Below are 26370 nucleotides of genomic sequence, written 5' to 3' on the forward strand. Positions count from 1 at the left end.
AGACTTAAGAGTCTCTCTCTTGCTTTGTCTCCCTCTCCTTTTTTTTTTTTCTCCTTTGCTAAGTCGTCATTTTACATCCTAGTTTTTATAGCTGCTTTGCATGGTCATATGATCATTTATTTTTCCACGCTTTTCTGCATGGACATTTAGATTGTTTCCAAATTTTTCCATTAGAGACAATCTAAGAGTTGGACATGTTGTTAATCAGGAGTATATTTTTAAGAGAATCAACTGCAGCAGAAGTGACTATGTTTGTTGAATTAGCTCCAACAGTAGTCCTCGGGCTGTCTGACTTCTCAGTTACGAGCCAGGATCCTGGGAGTCTTGTGTCCTTCTAGTTTAAAATAGAAGTGGAGATTCTAAGGGCTTTCCTCTAAGGAACTATACAGGTCTTTACAGAATGCAAAGGACAGTGGTTCCAGACAGTGGGATGGTCTCAAGCAAAGTGGAAACTGAAACTATAGTTTCAGTTAGCAAACTGAACAGAAAGCCCCCGCAGGTGAGCTGTTGGGCTCTGTAAACTGCTTATAACTAATGATCATTACATTGGCAGCTGATGAGGCTGACCCCCAGTCATCCCGGTGGCATTTGCATGCGTCCTCCCTTTTTTGCTTCCAGTCTTTGAATTCCACAAGGAGAAGCCATCACTCAGGTACCCCAGAACCTGGGGTAGGACAGTGGGGCTCTGGCATTTCCAGCAAGGGGGAAGCTTCACAGCATGTAGCGCACAGTTCAGCTTTTCTCACGGAGTCTCTCCGAGGAGGCCAGTTCCATTAAACTCTCATTTGTAAGGCACCCATCACTCTGCCATCAGTTTTCTATGCAGCTGAAGGGAAACAGCACTTCCTACCAATAGCATGGGAGCACAAACCCAGTCCTGCGACTTGACAGCTCTGTGGCCCTGGGCAAGATAAGACCGTCTCCAGTAATCCTCGGTTAGCTCCTCTGAAACATGGGGGTGACAACAGTCCCTCAAAAGGGTGCCTAGAAGATTAAGGGAGAAAACTCACTCACTTTGCTATTCCTGACAATACGAGCTTTATTACTGTTAGCTATTATTGTTAGTGATGATGAAGTCTTCGTAAAAACACAACAAACTTCTGTTCCTCCCACCCCTAAGAGTTGATATCGCGACTGAAAATAATACATAGGGATGTGCCCAGCACGTCTGTGTTCCACATATGCTAATTCCCGTTTCTCTCTGACATTACTGAGGGCTTCGTTTATTTCCTTGCATGGACTCTCCCTAATCTACAGTTCAAAACTATTAACAAAAATAACAAAATAAGTGCATGTTTTTATCTCCTACCCTGGCTGTGGTGAAATAAATATCTGGGTGTGGGTATAACGGTGATGCGCTGGTGAGAACAAAAATGGGCAGTATTTGTGGAATTGTGGAACGTGTTCACTGGAAGGGACCTCAGGAGCAGTGCAGGCAAGGAGATGGGTCGCAAACAAATGGCCATGGTCTCAAGAGGGGATGGACCCCAAGAGCTCACTGGCAGCCAACTAGACGTTGTTGTAGAGATGATCTTATTTACCTAGTAGGCTCCATGGTTGGGAATGTTGATCAAGGAAATGGATGGGTGAAGAAAGCATCTTGTAAAAACATAAACTGAGAACTGGAAACTGAATCGCATGGTTATTTGGCCATGGATGGTGCCTGTGCGGTGTTGACATGTAGAAATCGTTTCTTCCCTTCCATGCCTAATTAAGGGTGCTTTGGGACAAAAGGAAAAGACCAAATACCCCATGCTTGTCCTCACAGCTTTCCTCATTTTTGTCCTGTGAAGGTAAGAGATGCACAGTGTGGAACCGAGACCCCAGTGCCATCGTGGCTTTGCCAGTGATCAATCGTCGTGGTTCCCCGCGTTCTCTCTTTGATTCATGAAGTCAGCAAATACCTAATAGGCATTTACTCTGTGTCAGGGATAGTGAGTCAAAAGATCCCGCATTGCAGGTCGCTTACAGATGAGGGAAAGGAGACAGGAGCTGAACAAGTAATGAAAACTGTTCTGTGTAGGAGTTTGTGATAGAGCTGGAGAGAACAGGCAAGCAGGGAGGGGAGAGGGGGGGGGCAGTTTCTTTTACAGAGTCTGGGGTGAGGACGTGCTGATGAGGAACCACTTGAGCAAAGAGCTTCGGGAACTGAGAGGGGGACTCCTGGGAATATCTGTGGGAAAATATTTGGGCAGAAAAGACAAGCAGACAGACTGAGGCATGCGTTTCGGGTGTATTCCAGGAAGAGGAGCAAGGAGGTGGGCGTGGCCTCAGCTGAGTGAGTTGGGGGGTAGCTGGGATCCAGATGATGTAGGACCTTGTAGCCGCTGTGGCAGCTTTGTCTTTCCTAGGAGCGGGATGCAAAGGCACTGGAGTGTTTTGAGCAGAGGAACGATGGGTCTGCCTTTGTTTTGCAGACAGCTGTCCTATGATAAGGGGCAGAGGCTGCTGGCTGGGGCAGGGGTCCAGCAGAGAGAATAGGGCCGTTTCCCACCCCCTGGCACTTTCTCACTTCAGGTCGAAATAACTCCATACAGTGTACTCTTCAGCAAGAACTGGGGCTCAGAGCAGAGAAGCAACTCAGCGAAGTCAGGGTTGAGGTCCAGACCTGTGACCCCAACTCAGAGTTCTTTCCTCTCACCCTATGTACAAATAAAAATGTAGGTCACCATCACAGCGAAGAATAATGGACACGTTTTCCATCAGGTGTGTAAACCACCCAAGAGACTGAGGTCATTACAGTAAGGCTCTGGAGAGAACATGACTTCATTTCTTCGCTGGTCTTCAGCCCTGTGACACGGCTCATTTTTCAGGCTGACTGTCCACATGTCTTTTAGACGTGCATGTCCACATTTTGTGTTCTGTTATGCATGATCACTGGATTCATTTGAATCCCACTCATCTGTCGTCTTAAAGAGTTTCACAGACTGCGTAGAGGGCCGTGGGCTGCTTAAGGCAAATTCAAATATCATTTTTCTCTGTAACCCGTCGTAGAGATTTACAGATGCTGCCCGCATCCTGAGACCCGCTGGTGTGAAGTGTCCCTGTGTTCTCGCCCAAGCACCCGCCCTGTGCACGTCCTCTTGGACGGGGTTCAGTCAGTACACTAGTGCGTGAGCGACACACTTAATTAAGAATTGTGTTACAGGGGCGCTTGGGTGGCTCAGTGGGTTGTGCCACTGCCTTCGGCTCAGGTCATGATCTCAGGGTCCTGGATCCAGTCCCGCATCGGGCTCTCTGCTCAGCAGGGAGCCTGCTTCCCTCTCTCTCTCTCTCTATGCCTGCCTCTCCGTCTACTTGTGATCTCTCTCTCTGTCAAATAAATAAATAAAATCTTTAAAAAAAAAAAAAAAGAACTGCGTTACACAGTAAGCAATTCACACCTCCAGGGGACAGTGATCTCTCAGCTGAAAGCAGACATGGTTTGTCAGGTCATCTCGCTGAGGCTTTCATGCGTTCCACGTAATGCAGGCTTGAAGATTGTCTGTGGCTCAACAGGGCTAGAAAACGTTGATATTGCTATTACGTGATTAACCCCATCACCCAGATCTCTTCATCTCCTCGCAAGTCACCTTGTTGAGGGGTGCCTGGGGTGAGGGGTGGGATTCAGTGAAGCCTCCAGCTCTTGGTCTTGACTCAGGTCATAGGATCCTACCTCTACCACAAGCACTGGAAGGCAAACAGAATTTCATTTTTATGCTTTTTTGATTGCAGAAGAGAAACTATAAAGTACGCTCAAACACATTATGGGGTAGGAAATGAAATAACACAGTGAGAATCCAACACACTTGCCCTCTCCCTATCCCAGCGGGCACCACACTAATTGAGCTTCTGGTTACACTCTTATCTGGTCCACGGGAAGGAACGTGGACGAGGGTCGCAGACCTGGATTTCTGCCCGGCTCCCGTGATCACAAACTGTGTCACTCAGGTGGCATCTGAGATGGGGAGGGGGTCCCTGCCGTGCTCATGCACTGGGTAATTTGGGGACGAGAAGGCATTCTGTTACATTAATGCTGTGGGCTTTTTCCTCACTTATTTTCTGTGCTTTTCTTGAAGGTCCAGTTGAAAAGTGAAGAATCCAAAACCTTCGCCATGAAGATTCTCAAGAAACGCCACATCGTGGATACGAGACAGCAGGAGCACATCCGCTCGGAGAAGCAGATCATGCAGGGGGCGCATTCCGACTTCATAGTGAGGTACAGACCCCCGCACCCCCAGGGATGCTGATTCCACTCCCCCTGGAAAGTCAGCCACCAAACCCATCATCACTCCTGCTCACCAGCACATGTTTCCTGCACCCAGGGAACATGATCTTAAATCTGATTTTAAGAAAGTTTTGTTAGGCTTTAAAAAAAAAAAAAAAAAAAACCTGAAGTTTGATTCTATCCTTTATTTATTTATTTATTTATTTTTTAAAGAATCAGATTTGTGAAAAGAGCATGCTTTTCCCAAAGGAGGGATCTTGGTTTTTGATGCACTCTGTGACTCCAAAACCCTTTGTAGATTTCTGGAGCTTGAAAGACAAAACACATCACTATCCTCTAATTATTTGAATACTAATATGTAATTTTTTTTTTTTAATTTGGGGAAGATTTAAAAAAATGATAGGACTATTCCACCTCCATATTTTCAGAGCATTAATAAGAGGATAATCGGGAGGTCTTTGATACAAAATAAATAAATAAAACCTGTTCCAGTTAATTTCTCAGGAGCACTTAAAAACAGGGCCGAAGGTGAATTTAAGGAATAGCACGGGAATTTCATACATGTCTATGTTGTGAAGTATATCTATTTTATATGCAGATAGGCTGAATGTTTATCACCACTCAGTATGGCTCAAGAGTCCATATGCTGTAAACAACAGCCAGACTGGGACCCCAAGAAGCCCCTTCGGTCCATAATCCTTAGAACTCATGCACTCATTGCCTAGGACACACTAGCCCTACACCACACACTTCTTGGGAGCCTGTTGCCTCCTTTTCCCTCTTTACACACAGGTCTCTCTCTTTCCTTTAATGCCATTTCGAGCTTGGTAAATCAAGTGTCAGACTAAATCTGAGCACTTAAAACGTGTACATTCTCTTCAAGGACAACAATGTTGATAACCCTTGTTTTCTTGTTTGCAATTCCCAGATTGTACAGAACGTTTAAGGACAGCAAATATTTGTACATGTTGATGGAAGTGTGCCTGGGAGGAGAGCTCTGGACCATTCTCAGGGATAGGTAGGAGTTTGAAGAAATTTCTATCATTTCTTTTAAAATGTTGACTCTGGTGGTCCATAAGAAGAGTCTGTTATAAAGTATAAGATCATATTTACTTGTTACCTAGGCTCATATTTCAGAAAATAAGTAAATACAGGGTGGGACCCACTGTACACACATGCTTTAGTAAATATAACACTCTCTCTGTTTCAGATTTGTAACTAATGATAAAGGTTAGTCCAGCGTGGAAATGGTAACCTAGCAAGCCATATGGCCTTCTTTGAACTTGAGTATCAATCAGTTAACCGTATACCTAGAATTCAGTTCATTGCTGTGACATGAAGGGAATCGAGATAAAACCTGGATTAATTACCAGCCTAATTGTCTAACTCATTGGCCAGATGGACTGTCTGCCTTTCCTGACATTGAGAATTGTTTTTTTCCCCCGAGTTACCATTTCTTCTGGCTTTACATTGCTCTTCGGTTTCAAAATTAACAAGTTCCAGCCATCTTCTTCAGGCTTTCAGCTGATCTTGGGCAAAAAAGAATCTACTTATAAGCAGTATTTCACATAAACGATCTAATTCAGATTTACTTATGTTTGCCCTTTTAGGGCAAATAAAGTTGCTCTAGTGAGTGCTTGTTTCTCTCTCTATTTGGAGAACTAACAAATTAAAATCTATTCTATGAAATGTCCCAGGAGATCATTACCAATCCAAAATGTTTACTTAAAAGACAATTTTCTTCTCTTGTGAATTTCCTATGACTGATCAAACATTTAGAAGTCATCCTTGTTCCTTTGAAGGTTCACTTTTTGGCATCTTTTCTTCTTTCATATTTGTTACAGGCTTACCCATGTCCTCCTTCATGGGGTAACATCTTACTAAAACTCTGTCCTAGATTGCCCTGTTGTTTCCAGAAAGCCAGGCTATTTTTTGACAACTTGTTACTCTGTAGAGATCCCAGAATAGTAATTAATAGAACCCAGAATGGCTTATGAAGTCTCATCCTTAATAGCATTCTTACGACAACTTCATGTCTTTGCATGAAGACCTTTCGGGTCTTCCCCTTTGCCTTCCTTATATATATCTAATAGATTTCTTTTTACCTTATCTTGTCCTAATTACACTGATGCTGTGTTTCACTTCTTAAATTTAAGGTAAACAGCCATACAGGGCAATATATCATGTTGTCCTTGGGGCCAGAGTAAACATCTGTATTAAGACATTTATAGCACATTGTTGCATGATTTCTAGTAATATTTGAGCACAGATTATATGCCGGGCATTGTGCTAGAAGCCGGTGATTCAACGATAAAAATAAATAAATAAATAAAAAGATGTGGTCTCCTTCTCCTAATTTACAGGCTGCTGCATAAAGGTACCATTCTGACTTCTGAGATAATGTCTGCTTCTTCTGAATGTGGCTCTACTGTATCATTTTTGACCTGACCTTCCAAGCCCCTAATTTATTTGAAATATTGTCCCTGATTTGTTCTAATTAGAACAGGAGGTTTACAGGCGGAAGTAAACACAAAAGAGATAATAAGCCAGAGAGAGAGAGGAATGGCTTCAGGCTTCTTGTAACTTCTTTAAACAGGCAACAGCAACACAAGTCAATCTCAAGTCCACTTGTGGGGTGTCAAACATGCACAGGAATCCAGTTTCAAATCTAGTTTCTGAAAGAAAATATTATTTCCTATGTCTCCCTGTTTAACTTGATTTGCATTCCGTTGGCTCATAAAAGCCAGCCCAGGCTCCTGAGGGAGACCTGTTTTGATCTGCAAGGGCACCTACGGTTGCTATTAATAAATGATTTACCTTTGGAGGGTAGGATGGAGGCAGACTATCCCTGGATGGTCCTTTCTCTACCTCCACCAGGATGCTTTTTCGGTCAGTTCCATTTCCTTCCCTTCTATCATCCTTGGGTTTGGGATACACAGTTGGTGAGTCCCCCGGCCCCAGTGCGCTTACTCCTATGTGAAGAGGCACGATCTGGAGATAAAAGCTGCCTGCTCCTTTCCAAAGAGTCAGGACAACCAAAGCCTCAGCATTAAGAACAATAGATCTCTCATAGATGGGGGTAGCACCTTATTGCCTTTTTTCCCCCTACTCAAAAAATTGGCCTGGGGGACAGCGGGGGGCTGGGGGAGAGGGAGATGGAGGTTCCAAGGAATCCTGCCACTGACTAGCTTTGTCACTCTTTGTTTGAGGCTGGAAGTCCTAAAGGTTAATTGTTCACAAGAAACAACAACAAAAATGCCAAGAGAAAAAGGAAATTGATTCTATTAGTCACAGTGTCTATGAAAATATCCATAATCAAATCAATTCATATTCAATTCATTCAGTTTTCTTTTCACATCCGAGGAAAGCAACAGTAGGGAGAAGCTATTCTGAAAGGATAAAAGAAATGTGTTTGGGTTGATTTTTAAGAAAGGCTTCTGTGGCTATTCTGTACTGACATGGTAATACCTCTAAGCCTCGGGATTTAGCACAGGAAATCTCTGACTTTCACAGTCAGACCTCTTCTCACCTAGCCAGTGAGATGACCAGCTCCTGGCTCTCTTTTTTTCTCATCCGCCTAGAAAAGGAACACAGTGGTTTTTGTTGTTGTTGTTGTCAAAAACTAAGAATTAAAATACTACAAAAAAAAATGAAGTAAAATGATACCATATACACAAAGAGGACTGGAGGACTCTTAAGATTATCTTTGAGATACAACTAACCCCCCTGAAATGTTAATTGTTGCAATTATTTCTCTGGTTTATTCCTTAGGAGCTAACGTGTTTTAATCTTCTTATTTATGACTTTTTGTTTTCCACACATTCTGTACCAGTATTTGGAATAGATTGGGATGCATTATATTTTATTCACCTTTCTTCCATAACACTGAAAGAATTGACAATCCCTATGACTTCTTTAAAAATGAAAGATTAATATGATTATATATAAATGCTGGTATGTCATAATATATTCTAATATAAACACATTTATTAAACTTGGTATAATAGTCATCTAAAATTTAACATTCCAACTGCTACTTTAATTTTTTTTAATATAGGTTAGTATTTCCTACTGAATATCTTGATTATTTTAGAAACCATAATTTTCAAATCATGCACATCTCACTTCTGATCATGTGTCCTCCTGGGTGTATTTTGTAAGCTGGCAAGTAATTTAAATCTTGATCCTCTTTGATTCTAACTCTGTTGTGGATGATAATTATTATTTAAATTCCCTCTGGGATGGCAAAATGGAGAGTGCAGATCCAAAGTATGTCAGGGGGTCAGGAGGAGAGCAGACTCAAAGGATCCTGAAACCACCTCATCCCGGGGACACACTAAGATAACACCTACATTTTACAATGAACTCTGAAACCAACCTGAAGACTCAGAGCAAGCCTTCCACCGTTCATGGTAGAGAAGAGCCCGCACTGGAAAAGGGAGGAGGCATGGAGACATGGGAACCCTATCTTCTGTGAGATCAGTCGCAATCAGGAGGGACACCACTGGCACGGAGAAGCAGCAGGAAGACCAGACCCCACACCAGGCCCCCCAGCACGGGGCGCTGCACAGGGCAAACAAGAACCTGTACCATTTGGCTTGGAAAACCAATGAGGCTTACCTCGGCAAGGTTTTAACATCAGCTGGACTTGGGTCCAGGGACTTTAGATGTCAGTGGGCTTAACTCCAGAAGGGCCTGAAGGCAACAGAAAGCAGGGTCCCTGCCCTGAACGAACCAGCACAGTAAACAAGTTGCCAAAACGGCAAGGAAACAGCAGTTTGGAAAGTGCCTGGAGTACACATGAAGGACAATTATTCACAGAGTGTGCACAGGAGTGGCAGGAATCTTCAGGAGACTTGTCCAGGAAAAAAGTGCTGGCAGGCATCTTTTCTCTTCCCTTTTCCAGCCTTGATGGCCAGACACTTGTGGGAGCCAGTGCTAACCCTCTCCAACTAGCTTGCTAGCATGGCGTGGCCCACTCCCGCATTCCCTGTGGATCTGTCACTTTCCACCAGCTCCCCTCAGCAGCCATCCCTCCAGAAGGACTCCTGCTTGGGGGAGAGGGGAAGTTAACCCAAGCACAGCACCATCCCAGTAGCCAAGCCTTCCAGCTGCCACCACCTAGAGAAAAGCCCAGCCCTTCAGTGTACCCACAGCTGTGGCAGAAAGACTAAGTGTGGACCACTCACCTAGTGACCCTGCCACTTTCTTTCCCATGCCCACCTATAAGAAATAAGACAACAATCCCCTTTATAATGGCACCAAAAAGAATAAAATGCCTAGGCATAAATTTAACCAAGGAGGTAATACAAACAAATGGAAAAATACTCCATGCCTGTGGATTGGAAGAATATTGTTAAAATGTCCATACTACCAAAGGACTCTACAGATTCATTGCAATCTCTGTCAAAATACCAATAGCATTTTTCTCAGAATGGGAGTCATCCTAAAATTTGTATGGAACCACAAAAAAAAAAAAAGAGCCCAGATGGCCAGAGCAAGCCTAAGCAGAGCAAGACCAAGCTGGAGGTATCACAATCCCAGGTCTCCAGATAGACTACAAAGCTGTAGTCATCAAACCAATATGGCACGGACAGAAATACAGACACACAGATCAATAGAGCAGAATAGGGGGCGCAGAAGTAAACGGCCACTATTGTCTAGTTAACTTATCTACAACAAAGGCAAGAATATGCAATGGGGACGAGGCAATCTCTTCAACAAATAGTGCTGGACGCAGAAGAACAAAACTGGACCGCTTTCTTACAGCAGGTACAAAAATAAACTGGAAAGGGTTGAAGACCTGAATGTGAGACCCGAAACCATAAAACCCCTGAAAGAAAACACAGGTAGTAATCTCTTGGATATCACCCTTAGCAACATTTTTCTAAATCTATCTCCTCAGACAAGGGAAACAAAAGCAAAAATAAACTTCTGGGACTCCACCAAAATAAAAAGCTTCTGCAGAGCAAAGGTAACCATCAGCAAAGTGAGAAGGCAACCTGCTGAATAAGGGAAGATGCTTGCAAATGTCATATTCAATAAAGCATTGATATTCCAAAATATATAAAGCATTCCTACAGCTCAAGGAAAAACAAAAAAAGAATCCAAAGACCTGAATATTCATTTTTCCAAAGAAGATATACAGTGGCCAACAGACTCATGAAAAGATGTTCCACATCACTCCTCATCAGAGAAGTGCAAATCAAAACCACCATGAGGTACCACCTCACCCCTGTCAGAATGGCTGGAATGAAAAAGACAAGAAACAACAAGCGTTGGCGAGGATGTGGAAAAAAGAACCCTCTCACACTGTTGGTGGGAATGCAAACTGTGCAGCCACTCTGGAAGGAGTATGAGAGTTTCTTGAAAAGCTAAAAATAGAACTACCCTATGATCCCCTAATTCCACGTCTGGGTATTTACCCAAAGAAAACAAATACACTAAAGTAAAAGGGTTCATGTGCTTTCTGTGGTTGTGTGTTTACTGCAGCGTGATTTACAGTAGCCAAATACAGAAGCAGCCTGGGGGTCCAACAACAGATGAGTGGATAAAGATGTGGTGCACATATACAACAGAACGTTACTCAGCCATAAAGAATGAGATCTTGCCATTTGCAACCACAGGGGTGGACCAAGAGAGTATTACACTAAGTGAAATAATCAGAGAAAGACAAATACTATATGCTTTCACTCATCTGTGGAATCTTGAAAACAAAACAGACTTAAACATAGAGAACAAATCAGTGGTTTGTCTCCTCCAGAGGGGAGTTTGGGGTGGGGGGAGGGGAATGGGTGAAATACATAAAAGGGAGCAAGAAATACAAACTTCTAGTTACAAAATAAATCAGTCACAGAGATGAAAAGGACAGCATTGAGAATACAGTCCGTGATATCGTAATAACGTTGGTGACAACACTGAACCATGGTGAGTACTGAGTGATGTAGAGTCACTGAATTGTTAGGTTGTACATCTGAAACATTGTATTTACACTTGGACCACAACAAGAAGCAGTATTTCAAGGAAATGGGTCACTTGCATACTAATTTCATATCCCTTACTTTACAGTTGGTGGTTAACCTTCATGGGTAGCCATACCCTTCAGGTATATTCAGGATTGACGTTAGTAGACAAAACAGGAACGTGCTGTATCTTTGCTGCTTTCTATCATTTCAGGACCCTATTTATCACAAGTAGATTAAACACTGTGATTAAATTGAAAGCTGGGTCTATCCATAAGTATATACGCCTCTAATTCTCTCAAGTTGTTATCTACTGCCATCTAGCTAAAATAAAACTACCACCCCTTCCCAAAGAAGGTATAAGACCCTATTTCATCCTTGTTTTAATTGAAATGACACAACTGTCAAGGCATAATTTATTATTTTCAAGAGCTATTTAGGGCAGTGATTTATTTCTTTAAGCAACTTTCTGTTGATAAAACAAGCTTTCATTTTTGTTTTAGATCAAATATATGTTGTCATTTTCAATTCTAATAGTAATTTTTTATTTTGAGTCACCCGAATGCTATGCTTTGTGACTGCATTCTAGAAGTACATTTTAAAGTCTGCAAATTACCCACATCAAAGGTTTAGTGATAAAGCTGTGTTGCTGATAAATATTTTGTATGCATATACTAGGTCGATTTGGAAACAGATTAGGAAACAGATTTGAGATAGCATTTTCATTTAATTTTAAAAATCAGTTACAAATATGCTTCTGTAGGGGAGAGACTCAAAATAGATTTTTCAAGGAATGGAAACCAGCTTTCTAGAACCTTCCAAATTCCCAAATGGCTCAGAATCAGAGAAACCTTGAAACAAAGCTAGCAAGCACTGAGGACCCAAAGGTGAATGTTGGTGGTCAGTTTACTTTATGATGAAAGTTGGGAGTGATCTATGGCTGTTAACCTTGGCCATGAAAGGCAGCAAATACCCCAAAGACAGTGTTAATTATCACAGACCCCTCCCATCCCCAGAAGATTTCAGATGTGTCTATGTTATTCAGTTTTCCTAGATTAAGACACAGAAGCTAAAGAAGACTATTTCAGTGCTCAGTTAGAATGGCTCATATTTACCAGGGGCCCAGTTGTGTGCCAGGCACTAATTCTAAATATACACAACAATTATTTGTATACTTAAGACAATCCAGTGAGATAGTTTCTATAGTTTCTATAGTTTCTATTACTGGCCCCATTTTGCACAAGAGAATCATAGATCTGAGGGAGGTACAGTTAGTTGCTCAAAATTGAATAAGTGAAACCTGAATTTGAGCCCAGGTTTCTTGCTTCAGTGTCCATATTCCTAACTTAGAGCTTCCTCCAGTGAATATGAGTTTGTATTAGGGTTTTTGTTTTCATCTTCCCGCTAATGACTGATTGAGTCAGAATACACCTTTGAGTACCCTTCTGCAGAGATTTCATGAGAGGTTGATCTCTTGAAAGTGTTCACTTTCCTGACAATATTTACAATGTATCTGTCCATTTCGTCCCATTACCAAGGGAATCCCATACCAACAGAAATGTTGCCCAGAGTCACAAATGCAGAAACAATTCCAAAGAATAACCAAGAATTTGTAGGCTTTCAAAAAGGCTCACCGAAATCCACAGAATTGCAGTGTTCCCTCTGCAAAGTGAGTTCCAAGTGAGCAGACGGTTGCAGCATACAATGTATCATTCCTACTCAGAAACTTTCTCTTTTCCTTATCTATTCACAATTGTTTGGTGCAATCATTGTTGAAGAGGAACTAGAGTTTTCCTAAGGAGAGTGAAGATTCTAGTATCTGTGAGTGTAGATAGCCTCACGCCTTGAATTGTATTTCAAAAGGAAACTGTTTCTTTGGGAAGAGCTAATTATTTCAGTGATAACTCAGGGGACATTAGTAGTTGAGGAACTTTGTAGGAAAAAAACCAGGTCTGAGGTTTTAAAATACTCATTTGTCAAGCTGTGTTCATGAATATCTCTATTTCCCCTTGTGAATGCAGTAACTTTTTTTAAGAGCAGATTTTGGTTTTACTGTTTTCAAACAGCCATTCTTTGCAAATGAAGCACAGGAATATCTTGAAATGAGAAAACAACTGAAATCGTGTCCGAGAAACTAATGTCTTCTGTGCTTTCCTTTGCTGTGTCTCAGAGGTTCATTTGAAGATTCTACGACCAGATTTTACACAGCATGCGTGGTGGAAGCATTCGCCTATCTGCATTCCAAAGGAATCATTTACAGGGACCTCAAGCCAGAAAATCTCATCCTGGATCACAGAGGCTACACCAAGCTGGTCAGTGCCCTCTACACACCGTGTCTGCTCTGCGGTTTTAAAATACTCCTTTGTCAAACTGTGTTCATGAACATCTCCACTTCCCCGTGCTAATGCTGTAACTTTTCTTAAAAGCAGATTTTAGCATTGCTATTCTCAAGCAATCGTTCTTTTCAAATGATGCAAACATTGTGTAAGAAATTAAATTGGCTACATCTAATTTAATGCTGGTGGCAGAATGTGTTTTAATGGCTGTGTTCTAGATCTAGAAGACTTTTGGAGACCTTTCCTGAATCTGCTTTCTGCTGTTCACAGGGAAGGAATATTTACACTGTAGAAAAAAGTGAACCATTTTATGTATAATCTTTAAGATTGTATTTATTTATTTGAGAGAGAAGCAGACTCCCCACTGAGCAAGGAGCCCACAGGAGGACTGGATCTCAGGCTGCTGGGTTCATGACCCGAGCCTAACACAGCCTCTGAACTGACTGAGCCACCCAGGCTCCCTGGTTTATGTATAATCTTATGGGGGGGGGGGGAGTGGGCTTGGTAGGTGATGTTATCCGGGCCATTTTATCAATACTATAATACTATAATAATAGTATAATAGTATAATACTATCAATACTATAATAATAGTATTGATCTTCATAATAATAACATTGGTCAAGCCCTCTAAAGACTTACCACAGGACAGAAGTTCTCTTATTATAAAATGTACAGTTTTTATGGCCATTGCCTCTGCCAGTGCCTGACTCTATATTCAGACTTTTGGAATTTCCATTCAGCCCGTGGTTTTCAAAGAAATCAAATCAAGGGCAGTTAATGATTTCTATTCTCAACCACATTGTTTGAGAAAAAAATAGATTTTCTGCATTGGATGCTCCTCCATGAAAAGGTTGCTAGAAAAAAAAAACCAAAGAACGCATTTGCATTTTGTCCCTCTTTGTGTTTACCAAGGGCGGGGATGAAGCTTCCACTGTCCAGTGGCTTCTCAATGCTAAATGCATTCCCAACCGCCTCAAGGCCGCAGAAATCCCGCATATTCGGGGAAAATTGGTCAAGGAGGTCCAACTGGTCTTTTAAACATTTTCAGTAAAGGAGTTATGGCCCAACCTCCCTTGGCATGAAAAGAAGAGTAGATGGAAAATATTTCTGGAAAGAAAGATTGGCCCTTATCTGTGATGATATCAGTTTCATCCTGGACTCAGGTTTCAGCTTTTGCTATTGAACCTAAGGAAGGGCTATGTCGTTTGAAGTAGAGAGGACTCCTTCCAGAGCCCAGGACCACAGGAATGTGCCTCAGTTTTTATTGTCTCATCAGCGCACTGCAGCTCAGTACTGCCTTTCAGCTTCATGTAAGGGTCTTGAAATAGCCTGTTTCTCTTTCTTTGTAAGGTTGATTTTGGCTTTGCAAAGAAAATAGGATTTGGAAAGAAAACGTGGACTTTTTGTGGGACTCCAGAGTACGTAGCCCCAGAGATCATCCTGAACAAAGGCCATGACATTTCCGCCGACTACTGGTCACTGGGAATCCTGATGTATGAACTTCTGACTGGCAGGTATGGGCATTGACATAGAACCACTGGTAAAAATAGACCAGAGGACAGCTACACACACATGCCTTTGTCCCTCTGCTCAGGCCATCTTCCAGCACATCTCACTCTTTCTTGTTCCAGTGCTTCCATGAATTATGCTAGTGACCAAGAGTTCATCAAACAAAACTCTAAAATGGGTCCAATGAGGGCAAAAAAACTCAATGCCAACTTTTGGCCTCATCATTGCTAAATTTTTATATGTATATGGCATTGTGGAATAATCTTGTGTCTTTCCAGGAGGTCTTCAAGCCTAGTGCCTTAGCCAGCAATGGAGCAAAGGAGATAATGATGTTATAAAAATATCTAGGGTCAACTATTCATAGAAATAAGAGGACACGTTGTTACATCTACATGAAATGAGAATGCTTTGCAGGTCTTCTGTGTAATAATATTACAGTCATCCACAACTAAAAAGGGTACTGTGGCTACTTCCAGGTGTAAGACAGATTGTAAGCTCCCCAAGGACAAGAAAAACCAATAGACCATCCTGCCAGGACCAGGCAGCAAGTAGTAGTAGGGTAGTTATAAAGCACAGAGTTCCAAAGAGGGCTCAGTGTGTTCAGGGGAAGCTGCTGAGTAAGGCAAGACCACAGCCAGGTCCTGAAGGAAGAAGGGTTCTTGGACATAGGAGCAAGGAGAGGACAGTCCAGACAGAGACATGCCTCCACTAGAGGGCAGTAGCTTCATGTAAAAAATAATAATGGGAAACCGAGGGCTGACTGAATGGCTTTTGCACATCAAAAGATAGAGAGGGGCCACTTAGAGAATGACAGGAGATAGAGGTGATAGGGTGAACTGCAGTGAGGAGGCCTAGTTAAAGGGGGACAGGGAACAGATGCCTCTGCACTGGGCACAGAAGAAAAAAGTCATGGCTTAAAAGGGCAACTTCAAATAAAGGGACCAGCCCTAAAATCCTGCCCAAGGGCAGGAGAGCTGCTGGAACTTCCTACAGGTCGAAGGGGCTGGCAGGCACCCCTATTTATGTTTTTCCACCACCTTGACAGTGCAGAGAGGAGCAGAACCCTGGCACTGGAGCTGGTCCCATCAGTGTGGCCCCAGCATGGCACACATCAGAACACAATGGCTCCAGCCATCTCACCGAAGTACAACAGGTGCAGAGCACCCCAGAACACTCCAGCCATGCCCTACCTTGCCAGGATAACCCCTATCCATGCCCACCATGGCTCCAGCTGTCCTGGCCAGGCATCTTCTCTTTGGAGAACCCTGGGACTGCCCCTGCCCACATTGCTCTGACCATCCTACCAGGATGGCCCCAAACAAAATGTTCCATGCCCCCAAGTCCAGGATAGCTACAGCTCTGTACAGCCAGCCAAACTTACCAGGCCACACAGTCTACACAGGGGTGACCATACACCAGATCATTCCTTCAAGTGGAGAAGTAGCTGTTCTCCCTAATTCTAGAAGCAAAGCAAGTCAAGCAAAAGGAGGAAAGAGAGGAATACACTGAAAATGAAAGAACAACACAAAACTCAAAAAAAAAAAAAAAAAAGTAAATGAAATGGAGATAAGCATGGATGAACTTTGTAAGAACTTTAACATACAAGAAAAAAGAATGAGTCAGAGTTGAGGAACACAGTAATGGAAATGAAGAATATACTGAAGGTATCAATAGGAAATTAGAAGAGACAGGAGAATGGATCAGAGACCTAGAAGACAGAGTAATGGAAACAGAAACGAAACAAACAAACAAACAAAAAAAAAAAAAAGAGGGAGAGAGATCTTAGAAAATATCAGTCTTCCTATTATCTAGGTCCCAGAAGGGGAAGAGCGAGGGGACCAAAAAAAGGGCAGACAACATATTTGAAGAAATAATAACTCAAAACTTCCCTAACCTAGAAAAGGAAATAGACATCCAGATTTAGGAAACCCCAAAAGTTCCAAACAAGATAAACCCATGACTCATAATATTTGAACTGTCAAAGATTAAAGAGAAAAAATTTTTTTTCAAGAGCCAGAAAGAATCTCCGAGTTATGTATGGCTATCAGCTTATTTTTCAGGAGAAATTTTGCAATCATCTGGGAGTGGCATGGTACAAAGTGCCAAAAGGAAAAATACCTACAACCAAGAATACACTACCATCAAATTTATCACTCAGATTTGAAGGAGAGAGAAAGTTTCCCAGGCCATCAAAATGAAGGAGTTCATCACCATTAAACAGGCCTTACTTTAAAAAAAAAGAAAAAAAGAAGTTAAAGGGAATTATTTCAGTTGAAGAGAGAAGACCATAATTAGAAGAAAATTATAATAAAAGCAAACATACAGTAAAGGTAATAGAGCAATGACTTATAAGGCAAGTATGAAGGCAAAAGTAAGTAAAATCAACTATATCCAAAAAATGTTAAATATGACAACATATAGACAAAGTGGCAGGAAGGGAGTAAAAATCAAGTTCTCTTAGAATGCTTTGAACGTAAGTCACCATCAACTTAACATAGTCTATAGGTAGGATATGTTAACCACAAACCTAAAAAACTATAAAAGATAGACCAAAGACCAAACATAACACTAGAGAAACTCATCAAGGAAAGAGAAGAGAAAAAGAAACTGAGGACTCCAGAAACAACCAGAAAGCACCTAACAAAAACGGCAGTAAGTACACATCTGCGAATAGTGACTTTAAATGTAAATGGTCTACATGCTCCAATCCAAGACGCAGAGTGATGGGATGGCTAAGAAAGAAAAGACCTCTGCTGCTCTCAAGAGGCAAACTTCAGACTTCAAGTCACACTGACAGTGAAAAAAAGGAAAAAGATACTCCATGCCAAAGGAAGGCAAAGCGAATAAATAAATGTTGCAGCAGGAGGACTTCTGTCAGATACAATAGACTGAAAAAAACTGTAACAAAGACAAGTCTTACACAGTAATAAAGGGATCGATCCAACAAGAGGACCTAACGGTTGTAAATATTGATCCACCCAACATGAGAGCACCTACATCTATCCAGCAAGTATAAACAGACATAAAGGGAGAAATGGACAGTCATAAAATAACAATAGGGGATATTTACACCCCACTTACATCAATGGACAGATAATCCAGGCAGAGAAATCAATAAGGAGACCGTGTCTTTGAAGATGTGGGATTAGAAGGACATAACGTATATACAGACCATTCCAGCCCAAAGCAGCCGAATATACTCTTTCCCTGTGCACATGAGACAACTGAGGCCACAAAGCATGTTTTTTAACTACAATGGTATGAAACTACAATTACAAGAAGAAACTGGAAAAAAAACCAAAAACTTGCAGAGGAACAGAGAAATACCAAAAATATGCTGAACAACATACTACTAAACAACCACTTTGTTAATGAAGAAATCAAAAGGAAATTGTTAAAAATACATGGAAACAAACAAACAAAATATATGGAGACAAATGAAAATGCAACAATCCCAAAATCTTTGGGAGGCAACAAAAGCAGTTCTAAGAAGGAAATTTATAGGGCACAGGATTACCTCAAGAAACAAGAAAATTCTCAATCTAACCTTACACCTAAAGAAACTAGAAAAAGAACAAGCAAAGGCCAAAGTTAGAAGGAAGGAAATAATAAAAATCAGGAAAAAAAGACTGAAGAAATAATAATACAGAAGATCAATGAAAGTCAGAATTGGTTTTTTGAAAAAATAAACCTCTAGCAAGACTCATGTAGGAAAAAAGAGGATCCAAAATCCAAATAATTAAAATCAGAAAGGAAAGGGAAGTAAAAAAATGACACCAACAGAATACAAATGTTATAAAGTATGAATGCTATAAAAATTTAGATTGTCCACTTTGTTGACATATAAGGAAATGGATAAATTTCTAGAAATATACAATCTTCCAAAACAAAATAAGGAAGAAATAGAAATCTGAAAAAACAAAAACAAGTAACAAAATTGAATCAGTAAACAAAAAACCCCAACAAACAAAAGGCAGGGAATAGAAGTCTTCACAGGGAAGTCTACCCAACATTAAAGAATGTTAAAGCAAATCTCCCCCAAACAATTACGAAAAAAATAGAAGGAAAGCTTCCAAGTGCATTCTATGAGACCAGCACTGTACTGACACCAAAACCAAAGCCACTACCAAAAAAAGAAAACTACAGGTCAATATCCCTGAAGAATATGGATGCAAAAATTCTTGACAAAATATTAGCAAACCACATTCAACAATCCATTAAAAGGATCATTGACCACAATTAGGTAGAATTTATTCCAGGGTTGCAAGAGTGTTTCCATAGTCTCAAATTAATCATCATTATAAAACAGATGAACAAGAAAAAGGGCAAAACCCATATGATTATCTCAGTGGATACATGAACAGCTTTTGACAGAATTCAACATCTGTTTACAATAATACTGTCAAAGTGGGTTTAGATAAGAACACGCTTTAACATAATAATGTCCCAATAGGATAGCTAAAAACCAAGATTTTTCTCTAAGATCCAGAAGCAATATATTTTCACCACTCTTATTCAACATAGTAATGGAAGTCATGGCTGAAGCAATCAAAGAAAAGAAAATGTATCCAGACTAGTAAGGAAGTAGCTAAACTGTCACTATTTGCAGATGACATAATACTATACATAGAAAACCATAAAGACTCCATCAAAAAACTGTTATAAATGAATTCAGTAAAGTTACAGAATACAAAATTAATATACAGAAATCTGGTGTTTCTAGACACTAACAACAAAGTGGCAGAGAAATTAGGACAGCCAATTCCATTTACAATTGCACCAAAAAGAATAAAATAAAATAAATTTAGCCAAGGAGGTGATAGACCTGTTCTCTAAAAACTATTAAGTATTGATGAAAGAAATTGGAATAAATAGATATTCTATGTTCATGGACATTAAGAATTAATATTGTTAAAATGTCTATATTATCCAAAGCACTCTACGGATTCTGTGAAATTCCTATCAAGATGCCAATAGCATGTTTCACAGAACTAGAACAAATAATACTAAACTCTGTATGGAACCACAAAAGACCTTGAATAGCCAAAGTGATCTTAAGAAAGAACAGAGCTGGAGGCATCACAATCCCAGATTTCAAGATATACTACAAAACAATAATAATCAAAACCATATGATACAGGTACAAAAACAGATACCAAGATCTTTGCAACAGAATAGAGAGTCCAGAAATAAACATTTTCTTTTATGAATAATTTATCTCCAAGAATATACAATATACAAGAATATACAATAGGGTGAAAATCATCTCTTTGGAACACTGGACAGCTGTATGGAAAAGAATGAAATTAGACCACTTCCTTACACCACGCACAAAAATAATCCCAAGATGGATAAAAGACCTAAATGTGAGACCTGAAGCCATAAGACTCCTAGAAGAAAAAACATAACCAATAATCTTTGTTTTAAAAACATTTTATTTATTTGAGAGTAAAAGAATGAGTGGGGGCAGAGGGAGGAGAACCAGGCTCCCCCCTGAGCAGGGAGCTCGATTTAGGGCTCCATCCCACACCCCCACAATCACGGCCTGAGCCAAAGGCAGATGCTCAACCAACTGAGCCTCCCAGACATGCCAGTAATTTTTTTGACATCCATGTTAGCAACATTTTTCTAGATATGTCTTTTAATGTAAGGGAAACAAAGATAAAAATAAACTACACCAAAATTAAAAGCGTTTGCACAGCAAACAACAAGACACAAAGGCAACCTAATGAATGGATATATTTGCAATATATCCAATAATATGTCCAATTAGGGGTTAATATTCCAAAATATACAAAGAACTCCTACAACTCAATACTAAAGAAATAATTCAATTTAAAAATGAGCAGACGACCTAAATCGTGATTCTTCCAAAGAGGACATCCATATGGCCAACAGACACATGAAAAGATGCTCAAATACAAACCCAAACCACCATGAGATGTCACCTCCCACTTGTTCGAATGGTTAAATAGTAAATGATGGGGAGGGTGGAGGGCACAAGGAACCCTCATACACTGTTTGATGGGAATGCAAACTGGTGCAGCCACTATGGGAAACAGGATGGACGTTCCTCAAAAAATTAAAACTAGGACTACCAAGCAATTCAATTCCATACTGGGTATTCCCCAAAGAAAAAGAAAACACTAATTCAGAAGAATATATGCTCCCCTACGTGTACTGCAGCATTATTTACATTAGCCAAGTAAGGAAGGTAGCCTAAGTGTCCGTCAATAGATAAAGGGATAAAGAAGATGCGATAGATACAGATACATACACGCAGGACTATTACTCAGCCATAAAAAAGAATACGATCTTGCCATTTGCAACAATATGGATGGACCTAGTGGATATCATGCTATGTGAAATAGGGCAGGCAGGCAAAGACAAATACCATCTGATTTCACTTCTCTGTGGAACCAAAAAAGAAAGTAAAAGAGCAGAAACAGACCCATAAATACAGAGAACAAACTGATGGTTGCCAGAAGGGTGGGGGGTGGGGATAGGCAGAAGCAGGGAAGGGGTGTGGGAGGTACAGGCCATGGAATGAGGAAGTCGGGATGGCAGGCACAGCACAGGGGATATAGTCCGTGGTACAGCGCTATGTGGAGGCAGAGGGCAGCAACACTTGCAGCGAGCACAGTGTAGTGCATGGGTTGGTGGGATCGCTGTGTTCTACACCTGAAACTAATTAACGCTGTGTGTCAGCTACACTTCAATAGGAAATTGATAATAATAGGAGATCAGTAAGAGTCATCTCCTGAGGCTCACCGCCGGCTGCACATGAATGTCTGCAATTCATCCAGAGGCAGTCATTGAGTATTTTCTGAAAAGGAGTAGGAACGGGTGTGGTAGTGTTTAGGAATAAGCAGCCAGTCGTCATGTGTAGGGCAAACTAGGAAAGGGACAGGCTAGCTGGGTGGAAGGGCATTCCAGTAATTCACATCTGGGAAGCTCAGAAGTTCGAACAGGTAAGAGGGTTGTGGGAAGAAAGGCTTGCTAAAGAGAAAGTGGTAGTGGAAAGGACAGTGTCGAGACCTAGGACTTTAAGCCTCGGGTCCCTTGTGGGGCTTCTGTGAAGGTATGAGGCGCTGAGCAGAGGGGTGTAGAGCAGAGGCCGCGCTCCGCAGATGCCACGGCCGCTCTCTTGCTAACATCACCAGGAACACTTGTGCTGGGGTCCTTCCTTGTTTGGAGCCCGCTCCTTCAAAGGAAATAATTCGAACTGCTCTTGGTGAAAGTGATGGGCAAAAATAATCATCGAGAGAGACATGAATCCGGTATTAGGAGAACAATTTCCAAAGCCATTATTTGTCCGGGTGCATCACTTTGATGGAAGGAGGGGTCTTTTTCATCTCTGTGTTCCCTGAGCCTGGCCCAAAGCTACCCTCCTTGGATTGGTCTGGCTCGTGGGGCCTCCTAATAAGGATGCCTTGTGTCAGGTTATCCACTGAGGACTGATGACCGGGAGGAGAGGGTAGGAGGAGCATTCTCCTGCAGAAGGACTCAGTCAGCAGATCACCGATCACATGCTCTGCGCTGGGCATTCTCCTACACTCTGGGAACACTGCAAGACTGAGAACAAGACTGAGTCTGGAAAGAAGACAGACACAAAGCATAGAAAGTGGCATAAAGGGTGTGTCAGAGAGCATGGCAGGCCACAAGTTTAAATTCAAGGGGTGCCTGGCTGGCTTGGTCAGTGGAGCAATACGATGCTTGACCTCAGGGTCATGAGTTCAAGCCCCACGTTGGGTGCAGAGATTACATTAAAAAATAAAATCTTTTTAAAAAATGCAACAGCTGAATCTAATCCTTGAATTTAAACTTTATGTTGGTTGATAGAGGTCATGGGATCAGTTCCGTGACCAGTAAGAGTGCGCTGATCCTAGTGAGTGAGGGTAGTATTGGCAGGAGATGGTGTCCTATCACTGATGTCCTTGGGGCATTCTAGTGATTCTGGACTTCATCTCAGGCGTAATCAAGGGCAGGGAAAGAGCTAGAAAGTGGAAGAAGCATCTTGAATGGCCAAGGACAGCCAGAGGGGTCCCGCACCTGCACTAAAAAGACAACAGACAAACTTGACCCAGGATGGTTTTGCTAAGTGATTTCCTTGAAAAGGTTTCCATCCTGTTTTGCTGTTAATCCAGCATCATTTCATTACCACTACTCAGGTGTGTCCCCAGATAAGAATAGATGTTCTGTGAAGTTTTAACAATTCAAGATTTCTTGTTTAGAAAACCAAAGTGATTCTCTCTTCATTTCTCTCACAGCCCACCTTTCTCAGGCCCAGATCCTATGAAGACATACAACATCATACTGAGGGGGATTGACATGATAGAATTTCCAAAGAAGATTGCCAAAAATGCTGCTAATTTAATTAAAAAACTATGCAGGTAAGCATTTCAGCCCCATAACTTTTGAAAGGATCCTAATTTGGAAGTGATTAGATTCCTTACAGTTCTTATTTTCTTTCCAGGGATAACCCATCAGAAAGATTAGGGAATTTGAAAAATGGCGTGAAAGACATTCAGAAGCACAAGTAAGTATTCTTTCCTCGTCCCTTTCTGTGGAAGGTCCAGAAAGCAAGACAGGTACCCGCTCCCCCCAGGCTGGGTGATGGGTGCACTTAGCCTATGGGAACACCCAAGGGGACGTCAGTCCAGTTAGCCTTCTGACCTAAGGCCCTTCTGCTATATCTCAGGGACACACACGACCCCAAGCCATACTAAGTGACCGGTTCACTGAATTCAGTTTCTCCCAACTCACACTAATGAGCATTTTTCCTCTCTAGCTCAAAGAGGAAATGTGTGCTTTTAATTCTGGGATTCTCCTCTCTACCAGGATATCAAAAACAAAAGTCCTCTACCATATTATACCTCATTTTCCAGACTAAAACTGGAATATATTTTTCCCACCACTTCCTAAGTAGATGATAAAGAAAACAAAAAACAAAAACAGTGTTTTTTTTTTAAACCAGAGCAACATCTTAAATATTAAACCTTACCTAGTTAATTGGATATTTGATTGCTAAACTAAGACCAAATTGTTTTTTTCACAAGAAATTCACATACCAGATGAACTTACGTATCAAAATATCTAAAACGCCTGCTAAGAATTTAGTGTAAGCATTTGCTACTTTAAAGACAGAACAGAACCAAAAACCTTAGCATTGTCTGGTCCGCATTTTCACAGGAAAAACTACACAAAACACCTTCAGTCTATTGTAATTAAATGTGTTGCCATTTCATTAGGAATTGTTATGACCCTAGTATTGCATATTTAATTTTCTACGAACATGCAAAAAAAGTGCCAAGTCAGAGTTAGACCTCATACAGTGACGTGGAAAGGTTAATTAACTGAGGCCACCCACAGAATCCGTACAAAGCTAAAAGGATAATTTTCTATCCTGACTTTTCATGCCCTGGTTCTACAGCCTTAAAAATCAAATGTCCTATAAAGCTCAGGGCCAAACAGATCATGACATTTGTTAAGTTATAATGATAATATAAGAATAAGGTCATACAGACATTCTGCCTGAAATGCCTGGAAAAGGAGTTATTTTCTAATTGGTGTTCAGTATTTCAAGAATTAACTTACTGTATGGAAGGCATATTTTAAAAACCCTGAGCAGAAAAATTTGCAATTAAAGAGAACACATTCTTGTCACGTAGAAAATGTTTGCCTAGTTCCTTTCTATCACGTTTGTTGCAGTGAAGTTTTAGCTGAAGAAAAATGCCTTTAACTAGCTGCCTTTTCTTTTTTTCCTTTCCTAGATGGTTTGAGGGCTTTAACTGGGAAGGCTTAAGAAAAGGGACCTTGACACCGCCCATAATACCAAGTGTAAGTACACGATCCAACTTACAGCTCTGTGACACATGTACGGTGTTTATGTCAGTGTTAAAGTTTTATCGTATGTTCAGATTAAATAAACTACAGGAGAAGTACCATCTTAGAATAGTCGTATATAAAACCCAAGCCTAAACGCAGGTCAGTTAGGGGATAGTCGTTTTATATATACTTTACCATTATCTTTCTAAACTATTCATTCTAATTTCTTTGTGACTAAAAATGGGCTTGCAGTACAGTAAGTGTTCAGTATGCACTGATGGAGACAGAAGAACATAACAGGTTCCAGCAACCAGTTTCCTGTTTTGTTTTCTTTTTCCAGAATATCTGAACTTCATACATTATTGCCCAAGAATACATTAGGACTACTCACGCATTAGGACTACTCATGAATTATGACCAGTTTAGTGTATACAAGAGTCCATGTGGGTGAATTAGGGCAATGGGCAGTTATTCTGTCTTTACGATCCCAGTTTATGCCCTATCTTGCTCTGTCCCCAAGAGCCTAGCCCATAAAAGCCACTCGGAACATTCCTGTGCACTCTGTTTTCAGCAGCTACCGATTCCTGGCCAATAATGTTTCTTTTATGCTCCCAGCTCACTTCCAAGTACTCCCAGGCAATACTGTGTTCATCTACCCTTTCATGAGGCTCCGAAAGAGAAGGATTCTCTTTCCTTAACTGTCTTTTCTGCGCGTCAGGTGTTTTGGTAAATAGCAGCCCACTAAGGGTGATCAAGTATTTTTTAATAAAATAAATCTGTCCGATGAAAGGTCTTGTATCTTTACAAAGAGGCAGGGGGTTGCTTTGCTGTCCTGAGCCATTCAGGTCTTGACTCCCTTTCTCTGGGACTAACTCAAGACTGCTCTTTATACAGAAATGTTTTCCCTACTTTTAAGTTTTATTTCTGTGGTCACACAAGCAAAACAAATTCCATTACCATACTTCCCATGACAGTTACTAATGGCATACCTGAAGTTTTGGGGGTTTTTTTGTTTTTGTTTTTTTTTAGAACAAAAATAGAATAAGAAACTTGGAGGGTAAATAGCAAGCCTTACTGAACAGTATATATTTATGGATTATACCCATATATATTTCATTCACTATTAATATATATGTGGTTGTAAATATCCTAGAATATGAGGGAAACTAAAGCGTGGATTGCTCTTACTGATGTTCTCCAGAAGGGCCTTTACCCTAATCTGCTCGAGTTTAGGAATGGCTTTTTAGTACCCTTGAATTACACAAAAGCCTTAAGATAGCCTACAGGGCTCTGCATGACCTGATTTCTCCTCTTCGTACTCAAGTACTCTCCTCTCCTATACGGCAGCCACGCTGGCCTTCTTTGATTATGTCACAGCACAAAGCCCTGTCTCTCACCTCAGGACCTTTGCATGGGCAAAAATCGAACCCAATACTTAGTTTTAAAATAAAATTTTCTCAAAGCGGCTTTCCATCATCCCTCTTATACTCATTTTTCTTCGTAGCAGTAACCAAACTTTCTAGCTG

General features: G+C 41.0%; 1 protein-coding gene across 2 annotated transcripts in view; it reads left to right on the top strand.

Moving 5' to 3' along the window:
• PRKG1 (protein kinase cGMP-dependent 1) overlaps positions 1-26370 on the top strand; it is a 1248991-nt gene that overhangs the window by 1217893 nt on the left and 4728 nt on the right. For both annotated transcript variants that reach the window (XM_059397429.1, XM_059397428.1), the window contains exons 11-17: positions 4059-4198; positions 5136-5225; positions 13340-13481; positions 14858-15021; positions 23287-23409; positions 23493-23555; positions 24790-24856. In XM_059397429.1, the coding sequence (XP_059253412.1) occupies positions 4059-4198; positions 5136-5225; positions 13340-13481; positions 14858-15021; positions 23287-23409; positions 23493-23555; positions 24790-24856 (789 nt within the window). The remainder of the gene's footprint in view (positions 1-4058; positions 4199-5135; positions 5226-13339; positions 13482-14857; positions 15022-23286; positions 23410-23492; positions 23556-24789; positions 24857-26370) is intronic.

This window comes from Mustela nigripes, chromosome 4 (genome assembly GCF_022355385.1).
Source record: "Mustela nigripes isolate SB6536 chromosome 4, MUSNIG.SB6536, whole genome shotgun sequence".
In the NCBI taxonomy this organism is placed as follows: Eukaryota; Metazoa; Chordata; class Mammalia; order Carnivora; family Mustelidae; genus Mustela; species Mustela nigripes.